The sequence below is a fragment of the Parus major genome, chromosome 11, assembly GCF_001522545.3.
Source record: "Parus major isolate Abel chromosome 11, Parus_major1.1, whole genome shotgun sequence".
NCBI lineage: Eukaryota > Metazoa > Chordata > Aves > Passeriformes > Paridae > Parus > Parus major.
This window is the reverse complement of record NC_031780.1, coordinates 10,587,875-10,603,041: the sequence shown is the minus strand read 5'-3', so window position 1 is coordinate 10,603,041 and position 15,167 is coordinate 10,587,875. Positions and strand designations below refer to the sequence as shown.

At 37.0% G+C, this 15,167-nt stretch overlaps 1 protein-coding gene across 5 annotated transcripts in view; it reads left to right on the top strand.

Moving 5' to 3' along the window:
* Positions 1 to 15,167, top strand: part of FTO (FTO alpha-ketoglutarate dependent dioxygenase) — a 224,400-nt gene that overhangs the window by 47,624 nt on the left and 161,609 nt on the right. For all 5 annotated transcript variants that reach the window (XM_015639800.3, XM_015639806.2, XM_033517243.1 and 2 more), the window contains 4 exons: positions 2,100 to 2,243; positions 8,256 to 8,335; positions 8,657 to 8,800; positions 13,247 to 13,366. In XM_015639800.3, coding sequence (XP_015495286.1) covers positions 2,100 to 2,243; positions 8,256 to 8,335; positions 8,657 to 8,800; positions 13,247 to 13,366 — 488 coding nt within the window. The remainder of the gene's footprint in view (positions 1 to 2,099; positions 2,244 to 8,255; positions 8,336 to 8,656; positions 8,801 to 13,246; positions 13,367 to 15,167) is intronic.

Below are 15,167 nucleotides of genomic sequence, written 5' to 3'. Positions count from 1 at the left end.
ATCCAGTCATTCTTGAGGTGTCATAGAGAATTTAATAACGACTTCTTTTTATATAAAGGTTTGTCTGTGCTACTTGTGGATATACCACAAATGTTAAGGTGTCTATTTTTCCCTTGTTCTCAGTTTCAGGGTAGCTTGCATTTAAAAGCAAGTAGCAGCTTGCTTCCATTTGTTACCAAAATAACATGGTAGGAGCAATCAGTTTCAATTGCTGCTGATAATTATAAGGTGAAATAATTGAGAATATAGAGAAAAGGAGACTGTGAGCTGTATTTGAACTCAGTACTTAAGCAATAAAAAATTTATCAAACTGCAAAAAATAAGTCATTTTAACGAGCACATTCCAAAGGTGCTGGATTTATGAGGAGACCCCAGGAAACTTTGATTGAAATTGCTGTCTCTGATTGTAGTTCTATATTTTATTGGTGCCATATTGTGAACAGTGCTGCTGCCAAAGTGAATGGGAAGGCAGCATAACAGAGAGAGTTAACCCAAAAGGTTACTTCTTTTTATAATATCCATGATGTATTGCATTAAAAATGCCTTGAAAGCCATCCTATTTGCAGTTTTCAGAAAACATTTTTCTTAAATTAAGTTACGATTTATCTGAACAGGGTAGAAAATATGAAAGCCCCTTGAAGAGTTTAGTATTGATTTTTCTGAGTGTTTGCTAGCTCTTGTTTTCTCATTTGTGTGCTCTTGATGGAAGGGCCTAGAGCTGCTGCTGAGCCAGAGCTTCAGTTGGATGAGAACTGCAGCAGTGAAGGGTGGGAACTTGGGGACTGTAAGAATTTTCACTTAAGAACCTTTAGATTGGCTTTTTAATAGGCTTTGTCTCTCTGTTTCCTGAATTTTGACAACATTTCATTGACATAATAGTTAATAAATTGTCTTAATTTTCTAAAGGCTGCCCCCAGCTAAACAGCCTGCAGTAACCAGGTGAGATAAATGACGTGAATATTCTAAAAGTATGAGTTTGTAGTCACACTTCGTGTGTGCCTCTTATAATAAGAGCTATACAACTTTAATATTTTTCTTCTAGAATTAAATTAAGACAAAAGTTTTAAAATTACTACATGAAAGGACATTTCAAGTGGACAGTGAAATGGACACAATTACTAAGTTGTAAGCAAGAATTGGGCATGGTGCATAGTTAGTTTCAGACTGTTCACTGCTGTTCTGTGCCAACTACTTATTAAAACTTCATCCCTCCTTTGTCAAAATGCACTGTTACTTTAGCTGTAAAACTGTTACACCATAGCTCCCAAATACCTTGTTATAAATGCTGACTGTATCTTTCAATTTATACTGCAGTGAAGTAAGCTTATGAAAATAGTTCTGAGGGATTAAGCTCTAAATGCTATTTCTATGCAGTGGATTATTTTTCCCCAAGCTCAACACGTTCATGTTGCATAATGATAAGAAAAGTGTTGTGACAAATGTATTGAAGCTTCATTGGCTCTTGCACATGTTATCTAGCATGTTTGACTAGTAATTTTGAGAAAAGAATGACAGAGATGGCTCCAAGATTTGCTTTGTTGGTCTAGACTGTGTATTGTAACCATTATTTCACCTTACTTTGTTTCAGTTTATGATTTGGTGAAATTACAAGTATATAAACAAGTGAAATTGTTCATAAAATGCTTTGGCATTTTATGACTTGAAATTCTTTCAGAAGTTATCTATCATATCAGTGTTGCTGCATTTTTTTTATTTTTTATTTCCACGCTTGTAGTTTTAGTAATGAAAAAAATTTAGTGATGCTTAACTAAAACTCCCCTCTACATGTGCTTAAGAATTTCAGAAAACCTTGAGTTCATTACCAGCCTTGACTTGATAAGCCTTCACTTGGTAGTTAAGTTAAAATTTTCATCTTGGTAAAGTTGGTTGCAAAAAAAAATCTTGATCTCATATGGCTTTTTTTCCCCTTTTACCTATTGCATACTTTTGAATTTGGAGGTGATGATTATAGCAAATGGAGACAATGGACTTTTTAAGCCTATTAAGATTGTACCAATATGGGATATCTTTTACTCTAAACCAGACGTTGTATTTATGATTCTTCACTGTTCTCTCATTTTTGTGCTCTCTTTCTCAAGATTCAGCCATAGAAGAAAGCAATGAGCAAGGACTGAAGGGAAGAGACCCAGCTGTTTGGCACGTAGGCTTGAAGGTAGCATGGGACATAGAGACACCTGGATTGGCAGTACCACTTCACCAAGGAGACATCTACTTGATGCTTGGTAATTTTCAAGGACTAAGAAGTCAGACTTTCTGTTGAAAAGAGAGAAAATTACACTTATGTTAAAATAAATTGCCATACTTTCCTATAGTTCCAGCTGTAGCTGGGACTTTTCTTATTTAGGAAAGCATGAAATCTGTCTGGAGTATATAGTAAATTCCTCCTACTCTACCTAATTCCAGAGTGTTCTGGGAAACTTTTTTTCTTAATGTTTCTTTCACCTTACAGCTAAGAAAGAGATAGTCTTTTTTCAGCTTTTCTGTCTGTTGTGCAGTCAGAATTACTAGTCCAAGTTAGGCTTCAGGCCATAACTAGAATTTCCCCAGATCTTGCCAGAAGTTGTGCTGTTATCTGTCCCATCCTATTGTTTCTTTTTGTATTCTTAATGCAGTTTTTCTGAGCATCTCTTACATTCAACAAGTAAATTTCTGTTCTTCTTCTGTTGACTTATTAAGTGTAGTTATTATTGTATGTAAGATGTGAATGAATGTCATGAAGTTTTCTGGTACCATGGTTCTTCAATCATTGTGCCAATCTGTGGATATTTCATTAGTCACCAGTTTTACACATGACACTTCTCTCCTTCTGCTACTATGTCTATATTCAAACATGCTGTTTTCTGGTAGTGGGATTATACTAAGATCATAATGAACACAGCTGTCTTACTCCAAGAATGAGTCTCAATGTCTCAAGCGTAGAGGATTAAAAAAAGAAAATTAAATTGAGTTAATTTGCTTGAGCAGCTGAGCTCATGTGCTAAGGTTTATCCATTGAAAGAAACGAAGCGAGAACTGTTGCTAAGGTTTGTTGGCACAAAATCTGTTTCTTTCTTTTTTGGCTTCTGTTTCTCTTGGTTATAATTTTTTGTTAAAATAAATTTAGTATTAAATCTCACAAAAATAAGAGCTAGGGTTCTGACAGCATCATGTTGGCCTGTTTAGTGTCTTGGCTTGACAGACATCATCTCTGAAGACTGAGAGCACTTGCAGAGCTCCCTCCTTATGTGTTTATGGTGTGGAAGGCATATTCTGTGGAATGTCCTTAGAATGACTTGTCACACTCCCAACTTTATGGGCAGTCTTGAACTTTACCTTTCACAGTTTATAAACTAAAAACAATACCTTTATAAGCCATCATAAAAACCATGTACCATTCCCTTAGTTATCTCATCAAATCTTCTTTACTGTCATCAGGGAAGTGTTGTGTAAAAGTACTGGACTAACTGCTCTGAAGTATGTTCAGACATGGAAAGATCAGGTGTTAGGATGTGAAATCCTTTGGCATCATGGTCTGGATGTGCCTCCCTTTTTTGTTAGGGTATAAAGTAGAAGCCTAGAGGGAAAGAGGGATGGTGAAAATAAAGTTTAAGTGGCAGCTAAACATGCCTAGAAATTCCTGTTATAATCTGTTTTTGTGCAATAGCAGTTAGGGCATCAAGTAAACTTCTTATCTAATCCTTCCTGACTGGAATCTTTAAGCATATAAAGCAATGCTGGCCAACAGATTCAGAAGGTATTTAATAAAAGAAGGGGACTAAGTTGAGTATTTTTATTGCAAAATACTGTAGATTGTAGTTGATTGAGTTACCAGATCATAAGGGTGTTTTTTATTCCCTAGTGGAATTTATATAGTAACTAAAGTATTTTCAGAGATTCTATATGAAGGGTAGATCAGAAAGTTAGTTTATTTAATGAGTAACATCATGAGCATGTTTAGATGGAAACAAAGGATATATTAAACATTCTTTTGAAGATGATGTGTAAATCATTTTCTTATTAATACTTTTGAAGAGCTACAGATTTGAGCTCTGTAGACCAGGTGTTTTTTTAATCTCTTCTGCATTTTCATAGTCTTTGTATTTCTTTTCAATTACTTGGAAAAAAAATGACTTTTCTAAATAGTCTTAGAGGGCATTCTCAAACTGGCCCTTTTATTAGGTTTCTTTGTGTAGCAGAACTGCCTTTATAATTTTGAGTTAGGGTGAAAGACAATATAAGGAAACATACATAGTTTTAGTGTATTTTTTACTGTTCAGATTTTTTGCACTAACTTTTAAGAGGGGGCATCTTGAGTTTGCCATCTAAAAGACAAAGTATGAAAACACTGCAAAAGAAGAAACTTGGCAATAATAATAAAAAAAAGATTAATTTCTTGTATGCTTTTTTACATGCTGTATTTCAGCAACTCACTTCAGTAAGGAGAGTTCTCTTACTGGCATTATGTTAGAAGCAGTGGCAGAATGCAAGACATCTAGAAAAGTGAGCATGGAAGAGTCCTGCAGCTGGAGGTGGTTCATGTACAGGCACTGATTGATAGGACTGGGAGGATTGGTTGTGACCACCACTGACTCATCCACCCTAGCACAAAAGTCAGCCTCTCTGTAGGTCTGTTCTTCCAGTTTTTTGGAATGGTGTAGTGTTACTGCTTTATAGAATGTTGAAAATGCTGAAACATCATATTCAGTATGTTGCTTATAATTTATAGAAGTCAGGTCCTATCAATTCCTGTACCTGTAATACCACTAGTATTTCCTGTGGTACACACAAATCTATATAAGAAAGTGTGGGAGCTGGATATTTTGTACAGTAATGTGCAATTACAGTAACTTGTAAATCAAGATCAATGGGTATAGCAAAGTAACAAAAAAAACCCCAGTTTTTTCTTTTTAGCGTTTCTAGTAGATGTTTAATAATGTTTCTGTTCCTCTCTTCATTGGCTTTATAAATGTTTTTGGTTATTCTGGGGAGGAATTTAGTAAAATGTCTTATTGTTTAAATTTACATCTTCCTTCTCAGCAGCCCTCTTCAGATGAAATCATGAGCCATAATTTAGATATACATTAATACTAAACATAAGGTGATCACATCCATTCTTCTTTTAAGCTATTACAATAATATGAATGTATTTTTTTAAGAAAAACCAACAAAAACTCAAAATTACTTTCAGCAAGACAGATTTTTTTAAAATACTTTTTTTGGCTTTTCTTAATATGAAGGAAAAAGTCTGGTGAATGGCTGCAAATCTGCTGCCTGAAAATTCAAATCTAAACTTTATATCACTCATGAAACGGAAACACTTTAGCTCAATTTAGAATAATATATTGGTCTGCAGAGGAAGTGCACACTGAACTCTGCTGCCTCAAGTACACAGTCAAGGGGTGTCTAATATGAAACGTGTTGGGTGCATGCAATAAATCCAGAGCGCGTGGAGGTGAGCAAAGGGCCCCATCTGCTCTGTCCTAGAGCATGCTTAACTAGGCTTGTCATGGTCCTACTATTAAATTGGAATTTTTCCCCTAATCTTGGAGTTAGACATGACCAGATTTGCAAGCAGATTTACAATTTTCACTAATTTTCCTACCATGACTTCAAAACATACTTAACAAAAATACATTCTGGACTCTTTCAAAGGCAGATTTACTTTTCTGCAGCTGTTTCCCATAGATCAAGCTCTTGCTTGAAGGTTAGGGTTTTAAAACAGCATGAAGATGAACTTTGAATCTTATACCACTCCCCATCCCCAGCAAATTACAGTTTGAGAAGCATCAAAAAATTATTTTCATAACCAACCAGAAGTAGGTTGCACACATTGCAGAGGTTGGCTTATGGTAAAAGATAAGCACTTAATGAAAACACTTCCACATGTATATAGAGACTCATTAAACTATTTCTAAGTATTTAATCTGCTTCTATTTTCACAAACTAACTTGAACCCTCTTTGCTCTTTAGCATTTGAATGTGTTGAAGCTTTTCACCCCCCTCATTTTTTTGAGTCCACATTTAATTCAAATGGTATATTCCCTATTATGAAGACTTAGACGTCCAGAAATGTATTTGTCATTACCAAAATTTGATCATGAAGTTTGAGAACTCTGACATATTTCTTCTAAATTCATTATTTTTAGTTTTTAGACTTAATTAATTCTGTTTTATTTGTGCATTGTTTATGGTAGTTAAGAAAATTAATAGCAAAAGTCCTTCACTGCTGTTTACAGATTCTTGTGGTGATTAGAATATGAAAGATTTCGCCCATGCTTTAAACACCACTGTTCCTTTTATTTGCCTCTTGAAATAGATAAAAGACAACTGTCTAAAAAGTTCAGGAGGAACATTTTAGCCAAGATAGAACAGACTATATAAATATCTTGATAATTCTGGGAGCCATTTTTTGTTGTGGTTTGTGTTTTCCTGGGAAATAACTCCAAATAGTAAGTTTAGGGCCTTTAGCCCCCACTCGTTTAAGGATTGGCTAAGAATTTCTCATCTTTCTACCTTTTATTTGTTATGTTGCAATATTCTGCAGGGACATGGATGTAGAGTCATTGTTGTTCTCAAAGAGCTTGGCTCCTCAGGTCACTAATAATTAGCTCAGTAGTAGAATGAGAATTAAGTGTATGTATTTTATTTCAGTGTGTGTACATAGACATGTCCATTAGTCTGTTTTTTTGATAAAGGCTGTATAAGCACAGGGCTATCAGTGCTGCTGGTAGAGCCCAGGTAATTCAGCTGTCAGAAGAAAGCCCAGAATGGACAGAGCAGGGGCAGGGACTGAGAACAGGATCAGAGAAAAGGGAGGAACTGTCAGTAGTTTGAAGGAAATGAGAGGACTGTGCTGAGGTTCTGTGCTGGAGGGATGTCTTTTTGGAAAACGAGACATAAAACCCCAGATGTCAGTACAGTGCAGGGAGAGACAGATCTCTCACGTGAACTTGTCTCCACAATTAAAAATTGAATATGCAACATGCAGATTCCAAAATGTATTTGCTATCTGTAAGTAACAGGAAAATCACTGAGAAGTTTTACTGATGGGGGGGGTCCCACATAGAGAATAGTAGCCTATGTTCTATACTGAAGAGTTTTTGTTTTGCAAACCTCACGGGTCAGTGCTTAGTCATGTAAAACTGAGGCTGACTCCTTAAGAGTTGTTTTTTACTGAACCCCACAAGAGCACTATGGTACTTCCAACATGGGTACCCAAGGAATGAAACACCTTTTGTTTGGCTCTAAAACCAAAATAGTATGCTGGGTGCAATGTTCTGTATCTGAATAAAAACTTTTAATGCCAGATGGACAACAGCCAATTAACAAAGAGTGATTTTTCTTTTCAGTTAATATATATATATTTAGGTGAAAAAGAAAGCATAGCTTTGCCACAATCTTTTAAGACCAAAAATGTATTTTTTAATATGCTTTGGGGCATGCAGTCAATGAAGGTTCAATTATTTTTGTGCAATTAGAGTTTTAGATTAATTGTAAACTCTTAAAATTACAGGCTTCTTTCTGAGATTCATGAAAGATTAGAGACAGTTGGAAACAAATCCAAGGTGGAGCTCTACAATGAAAGATTTGCCAAGGGTTTGAATAAAGGTGCAAATCAAAATGTACTAAGTCTAACTCTATGTCTGCTACATACAACCACAAAGAATGGACGCTGAAAGGGGTAGTGGAAGTGTTTAGGTTTGTTTTCTGATGCAATTCTTGAAAGTGATTGTGGTATTTAAATATTGTGATGTCCAGAGATGATAGTATTCTATGGCCCTTGCAAGACCGGGGTCTGTGCAATTTACCTCATATGTGTCTATAGGAAATAGTTTTTTCTTAAATTCTGTTGTTTTGTTTTGTTTTGTACCATTTTTTTGGGAACTTTCAGTATTTTTTAATGATTCTAGGGAAAGAGATTGTAATCTCCAAGTTGTCTGTTTAGTCTCCCCAGCAGTCTAGACTCAGTAGTCTCCTCAGGCTTTGGAGGAATTAATTTGTTTTGTTGAACTTTCCCTATAAGAGGTGGGAAAATGCCACTTCTAACTATATAGGAGAAAACCAGTGTAAGTAGAAATATTTCTGACTCCAGGATAGTGAATAGTTATTGTGCTCTACAAAACATTGGAGCTATGTGACTGAATTCTCTAAGCTTTTAAGCAAGAAAAGTAGTGTACTTAATTAATATTCAACTAGATTAACTTTTATTAAGTATAATTTTTCCCTGTACTAAAGGTTTTCTAATCTGTTTTTAGATGATCTCAATATGACACATCAGCACTGTGTTCTGGCTGGTTTATCACCTCGGTTCAGCTCAACTCACAGGGTGGCAGATGTAAGTATCAAAAACATTTCACTGTTTGTTCCCTGGTAAAACCAATATCCTGGTGCCATATGTGCAGCACCATGGTGTCTTACCAGAATTGTGGCTCATGTTATGATTATGATCAAACTCTTTTCATTAACAACTGCTGTTTATTTTTGGTGGAGGTACACTCGGTTCTGTATTAGTAGTTGGCCTTAACTCCCAGGTAGGCTTATCAGGTGTGAATTGAGAATGTGCTGCACCACACCTCTTGGATTGCTGATGAAATGTAGTTGAGAAATACAAATTTTCTGAAGTGGCTTTATTTAAGTTTTTATTGTATCTTTGTAGTCTTCAAGAGGAACATTGGAATACATACTTGGACAGTGTGAACTGGCACTCCAGAATTTACAGACAGATTCTGATTCAGCAGCTTGGTCTTTGAAATCACTGGAAGCTGCAGTGGTGAAGCAAGTAGAAGAAATACATAATGAGGTGAGATGATCTGCACTGACAGTACTTCAGCCAGGTCTGAGCAGTGCAGTCTCCTCATGGAGTTAATGGCAATTAAGTGTGTTCAGCTGCCTATGAGGCATTGCTTTGTACGTGTTTGCAATGTGGCTTTTATGACTTTTTTACTTGGGTACAGGAATTGGGATTATTGTGTAATTAGATTATTTCCCTTCTTAAGATCCCTCTGCTGGTAAAGTAGGAGAGGTTTCACAAAATACTACACCAGAACTGACAGTGTGGTGGTCAAACAGACTACTCTAGCACTTCTCTAACAAAAAGGAAGAGAGAGAAGGGATTAGAGGATTAGAGGGAAAGGAGCAGGTAAATTTTTTCAGTTATTAATCCCTGGTTTTTGTTGAACCAGGTTTTTACATAACGCCATGGGTGGCACAATTGTGATTGTGGGCTCTAAAGTATGTTCTGAAGAAAATACAGTGGAAATAATTGTGAAGAACATAATTAAGCAGGTTGTTTAGTGCTACAAAAGATGCAAGTGTATAAATGTACTTTGACAGGATTCCACTGAATCCTGGCAGTGCTTTCTTGCTTGGAGCTGTGCTGTATTTCTACTAAGATAAATTAGAAGTACATAGGTCATTTGCCTTCAAATTAGAATTCATGTAAAATGTTTAAATTGCTGTCTGCTGAGCAATATAATATTGTGTAGTGCTACTAAAACTTTGTAGAATGCATTTTTATCTGTATTGTGTTTACAGCTGGTAAAATGGAGCATAGTGTTGGTGAAAGATTTGCGCCCTTGACTTTTACCAAAACAGCTCCTAGGGCAATTTAAAGAAGTCTGATGCATGCAGGGGTTTACAAAACATTAATCAGGCTCAGTCCATAAAACTACACGCATATGTGGTTTGCACAGCAAGGGCCACAGGCACAGCTGGTGTAAATTTGCACGGGTCCTTTAACATCAAAGCCATGTGCTGTTTACATCAGGTGAGAGAGTAGCCCCTGGTGTTTGCAGTCACCTGAATAATTTTGCAATGTGACATACAGGGATGTTTCCTGTTACACATATGGGATATACTGTAACAGCAGCCCTTGTTTAACTTGTACATATTGTGCACTTAGTAGACACACTGATCTATATTTAATTTGAAAAGAGACTACCCATCCACCTATTTTACTATTCTTTTAATTTTTTTCTTAATTTTTTATCACAAGGTCAAATCTTCGCTTGCTATTAGATTGCTACTTAACTTTCATTTATTGCTGCACAAGTAGACACAATTTCTAGAGGCTTATCTCCATGGTAAATGCCTATTTCTTTTTCAAACATCACTGAGCTGAAAATATAAAGACCTGTGAAGCTAATGCAGCTTTTCTTGCATATAAAAGCTTCCTACCTTCTTGTATGAGAATTCTTTGTCCTTTCAGGCACTAATACAGGTTTTAGGTTCAAACTTTATCAAGCAGGTGGAAGAGCAAGAGACTGTTTTGTTTCTTTAAAGAATCAAACTGCTTACTGATGAAAATGAGCCTTTCATTTCACGCTCTTAGTTTAGTAGCAATTTTTAATGCAAAATCAAAATAATAACTAAAATAAAAATCTCTATAGGATTGATGGAGAGCTGCCACCCAGTTTCCCAGTTTTACCTGTGCATTTCTGATAAACAGCTTTCTGTGCTGTTCATTACGCTCCTTGCAATTCTTTTCCTCTTCCTCTCAACCAGAGATCATGAGCTTGAAATGATATAGTATCTAGAGGTGATGATGTTGTATTTTATTTTTAAATATTGTCATAACTGAAGTTCTTCAGTTTTAACTTATAACTAGATGCAGCCATTCTTCTTGGTTCTTCATCTTCCTGAAATGCTACGGGTTCATTCTTTTTACCCCCTTACTGTTACCTCCAAAGTGATCATCAGAGAACATTAACCAGAACAGAACCATCACAGTACCAAGCTAAAATATACTAGTTTAGCAGATTTGCAGTCTGTGCTGAAATTAACTGCTCTGCCAAATGAGGCCTGGATGAATTATCTGTATCTGCTCAAGGGAAAAAGCCTAAGAGCGGGTCTGAAAGAATGAGGAATGATTCTGTGCCTTCACTTTTGTACTCCTGGGCAGGAAAATTGACGTGCTTTGCTGATAAAGTGTGTTTGAACTGAGGCTCTGAAGCATAGGTGGAGACTTCATTTTTTTCCAGTTTTGTGGTGGGTAGAGAAATCTGTAAAAGAGTATGTGGAGGGGGTGTTTTTACTAGATTTCCCAGAGTTCATTTGTCAGGACCCTGTCTTGGATGTCTTGACAGAGATATTCCTGTTTAAAAAGTAAGATGCTAACCTGAGGAGGATTTAAGCATCTTTAGTGGACAGCCAGGTGGAAGTTTAATATTGCTTTAAACCTAGCTTTGTTGTCATGGTCTCCCTCACTAAAACAGCCTTCAAAGGAATATCTGAGTAATTGCAAGGTGTGTGCTGTGTGTTAGATGTGTGAGTCACTTCGCTAGCATTGTGTACTTTGTAGTTGTAAGTAAAGATAACCTTAATTAAGGGTGTTCACAGAGAGCTTGTCTGTGTAGCTTATGGCCTTGCAGTCTGAACAAATCCTTCAGTGGCAGAGGTGTAGAATGGTGAGCAGATGTAGTTACCTGGCAGCTCTGGAGTACAATATCCTGTACAATAGCCTGTGCAAGTACAATAGGCTGTACTCACACACTGTCACAATCAGATTGTTGTTTGGTCAGGAATAATTTATCCCAAAAGAGATTATTTTGCACAATTCTCTGAATGGAAATGTCTTGCTCCTTCTACTACTACTTTTCTCCTGCTTGGCTTTCCTAAACATACCCAGCTGCTGAGTACATCCTGAACAGAGCTACAGGGCACCTGGCGAAAACCCCTGGCAACTAAATTCTTTGTAAAGAAACTAAATACTGCTGGACAGATCATGTAAATACTTATACATATAAAAATAAATTGGCAGAAAAGATCTTCACCAGCCAGTTCCTCACATTTCAAAAAAAAAATTTCTTGCTCTGATTATATGCAAAACTTTGTCTTAGACCTAAAAAGCGACTCTTTTATGTCAAATTATATATATTTTGTATAGGATTTAAATCTTGGCCAATATGCCAGACTGCAATTAGAGTGAAATTACATAGATTATTGCAGCAAATCAATATGATTAGGTAGAAATCAGATTGACTGAAATAGATCTATGATGAGTCATATTTTAACATTGATTTTAATAAAAATAATTTTTTTTCATTGATTAATGGCCCCATGATTAATGTCATGGAACCAGTTTGTCAGACATGACATGGTAGAGGCCAAAAAACTGAAAAAGTAGTGAAGGAAAAAAAAGAGTTCTTAGAATTCTAATTGAATGATATGAATTGAATGATATGCTCAGCTATCCCAAAGCTGCATATACTGATTTTTTTTCTTTTTTTTTACCAAACCATAACTGGGTCCTTCATGCCTCGTTAATATTATAGAGGAAGCAAAGTTTCCTTCAGCTTTTTTTTTTTTTTTTTCTTCTTTTTAGGAAGGATGTCATCAAACTTCTCTGCTAAAAAGTCACTGGCTAGCAGTCAGGATTTTTTAAGCATTTTAAGATCTGTATCTGCCAACTAATGTTATATTTTACTAACAAATTTGCTTTAATATTCTTTTTATACTATTTTTTTTTATTGTAATCTTAAATGTATTGACCAAACATTTAGTTAATGTTAACTGGACCACGTTCAGATGTCTGTACTGTTCAGTTTTCTCTTGCAGGAAAGGGAGCGTTAGATGACAGCTTTGGGCAGTTTTCTTTATTCTTTCACCTTGGTAGGTTGTCTTTGTTTGCATCTTCAGAGTTGAGCAGGGCTAAACAAATCTTCTTTGTGGTACAAATAATGATTAAAGCAGCTTTGAACTCAGTGTGAAACATAACTTCCACAACAAAGTTAGATATGGAGTTCTAAAGACGAGAACTATGGATTAATCTTAAAGAAAAGCACATCTCTGGTAACTGGGCTGTCTGGTGAAGGATGAGAGGCTGTGATTCCTTGTGTGCCACCCTCTCATTCCATAGCAACTGGGCTATATTACTACTGCAAACTTTTTTCAGTCTTCTATGACTGAAACAATTTGAAATCCACAGTGTTAATCACAATAAGCCAGAGTTGGCACATATTTGACTGGAATTTTTAATGTTTGTTGTATATGTACATCATGTAAAAAACAGGGGGGAAAAAGAGAGTTTTGCACCTCTCTGTGTTTGAATAGAGTAGCTCAGGTCACAGATGGATGTGGAATATAAATAAACAGCTGGGTGTAAGGGTGTGTTTTGAAATGACCTGCTTTAGTAGCTGTCTCCTTTTCTATGGGACTGTTCAGGTGTAGCTGGATTCTTGCATTACTCCATTTCTGCCCCAGATAAGGACTGTGGATATTTATGGTGCCATATGCTTTTATCTTGCAGGTTGAATTTGAGTGGCTTAGGCAGTTTTGGTTCCAAGGCAAGAGGTATTTGAAGTGCACTGATTGGTGGCTTAAGCCTATGGCTAAACTGGAAGAATTTTGGAGAAAACTGGAGATTATGGTAAGTACTAGTTTTAAAGTCTAAAGCCTCTAGGGCTTAATTCTGAGAGCAGTCACAATTATGTTTTTAATTGTACTGTAGTAATGGGTTTTAGACTTTATTCAGAACATATGAGAAGCAGAATCAATGTCAGCCTTTCACTGTCTCCTCTTACTTTTATCCCCCAGTAGCCAGAAAAAATGTGAGGACAATCAGATCCAAAACCCCAGGATTTTAGTTAGTTCTTGACTTTGCTTGTTTTTAAAGTTTGAAAGCCTCATAAAAGCCTCATATGAGCCTTTTCAAGCCTCACAAGATGACAGCCATATATTACACCACACAAATGCTATGTGTTGTCAGCTTTTTTGTGCAACACCCAGACAGACAGCTCTGCTAATGACAGCAGTGGTGCACGTGTCTGAGAAAAGTTGAGAACAAAATTGGTGGTCTGGAAGTACAACGGTCTGTGGTTCACCTGCACACTTAAACCATAGCCAGAACCTGCAAGAGGGGATTATCTCAGGGGTAAATGTAATAATGATTTCTGGGTACTTTAAAGTACATTGTGCATTCCTTGAAAAGGGATCCAGTGTCAAACACTGTTACCCTGTTGCTGCTGCTGGCTGTGCAGAGCCTCAGGTGAGAGCCTGTGCTGTCAAAGTTTGAGAGCAGTTGCTAGGGTGCCTGTTTCTGGATTTGCACTCTGAAGGGTCTGTGCTGGCAAACCCAATGTTCTCCTCTCCATCCGTCTGCATCAGAAGCTGCTTCTTGGTCGTTCCTGCTGGCCACAGCATAAATGAGCCTCAGTTTGCCTGTACTGGCTTGGAAGAGTTGGTACTGTAGCTGAGGGTGCTGAGTATGGTTTGTACCAGGGGTGTGTTTGAGGCTCTGGAGATGTGGTGCAATGAGAATGTGCTCTTGAGTCTCACAGGAAATACTGGGACTCAGCTGCTCAAATGATTTGTGAGCTTCCCCAGCAGTGGCTGATTTCAGACTTGGAAAACACGCCTGGAAAAGTGGGCATTTCAATTGTGGAATTAGTTGCCACAAGAAATCAGTGAATATGGAATTTTCCTACGAAAGGAGAGAAAATATAATTTACTTATGTGTTTGGGGTTTTTCCCCTCATTTTTGTGTTCTTGTGTGCTCACATTCTTGAATGACCCTTATAATTTAAAAAAAATCTTTTGGTTTGTTTTTCTTTCAAATGACAGCTTACTCTCTCGTAACACAGGCTTAGATGAGGTAGAGACAAGAATGTTTGATATTTCATATCCATTGTGTGTTGAAAACATGGAAAAACAGCAAACTCTGGAACTCTCAAGGGTTAGGTTTTCTGCAATCGGTGTGACACTGCCATGTGTCTCTAATTAGAAACATGGTGGCGTCAGTGTATCTCCTTTCAACAGGCCTGGGGATGATATTTATCAGCAAACCCAGGCTTGGGCCAAGACAGAAGCTGCTTCTAATTTATATTTTAAGAATCGCTTTAATGTTTTATGACTTATAACATATTAATCACAATTAATTTCAGCTATTGGAGGAGACAGAGGAGAATGTTAATTGAGAATGCCTGTTTTGCTGAGTCTCTAGGTAAATTTGATGCTCGCTGTGTTCAGCCCTGGCGCTGGTTTTGGGGACAGACCCCGCGTTTTGCGCTGCGTTGCTCGCAGGGGCCGCTGGGGGGCAATGTTGAGCTGCGGCTGCAATGTGGCCCGACTGATGTGGCCCTGGAAATGCGGCTTTGCCATCGGGATTCATCCCTGGAAACGCGGCGTTACCGTCGGGATTCATCCCTGGAAATGCAGCGTTACCATCGGGA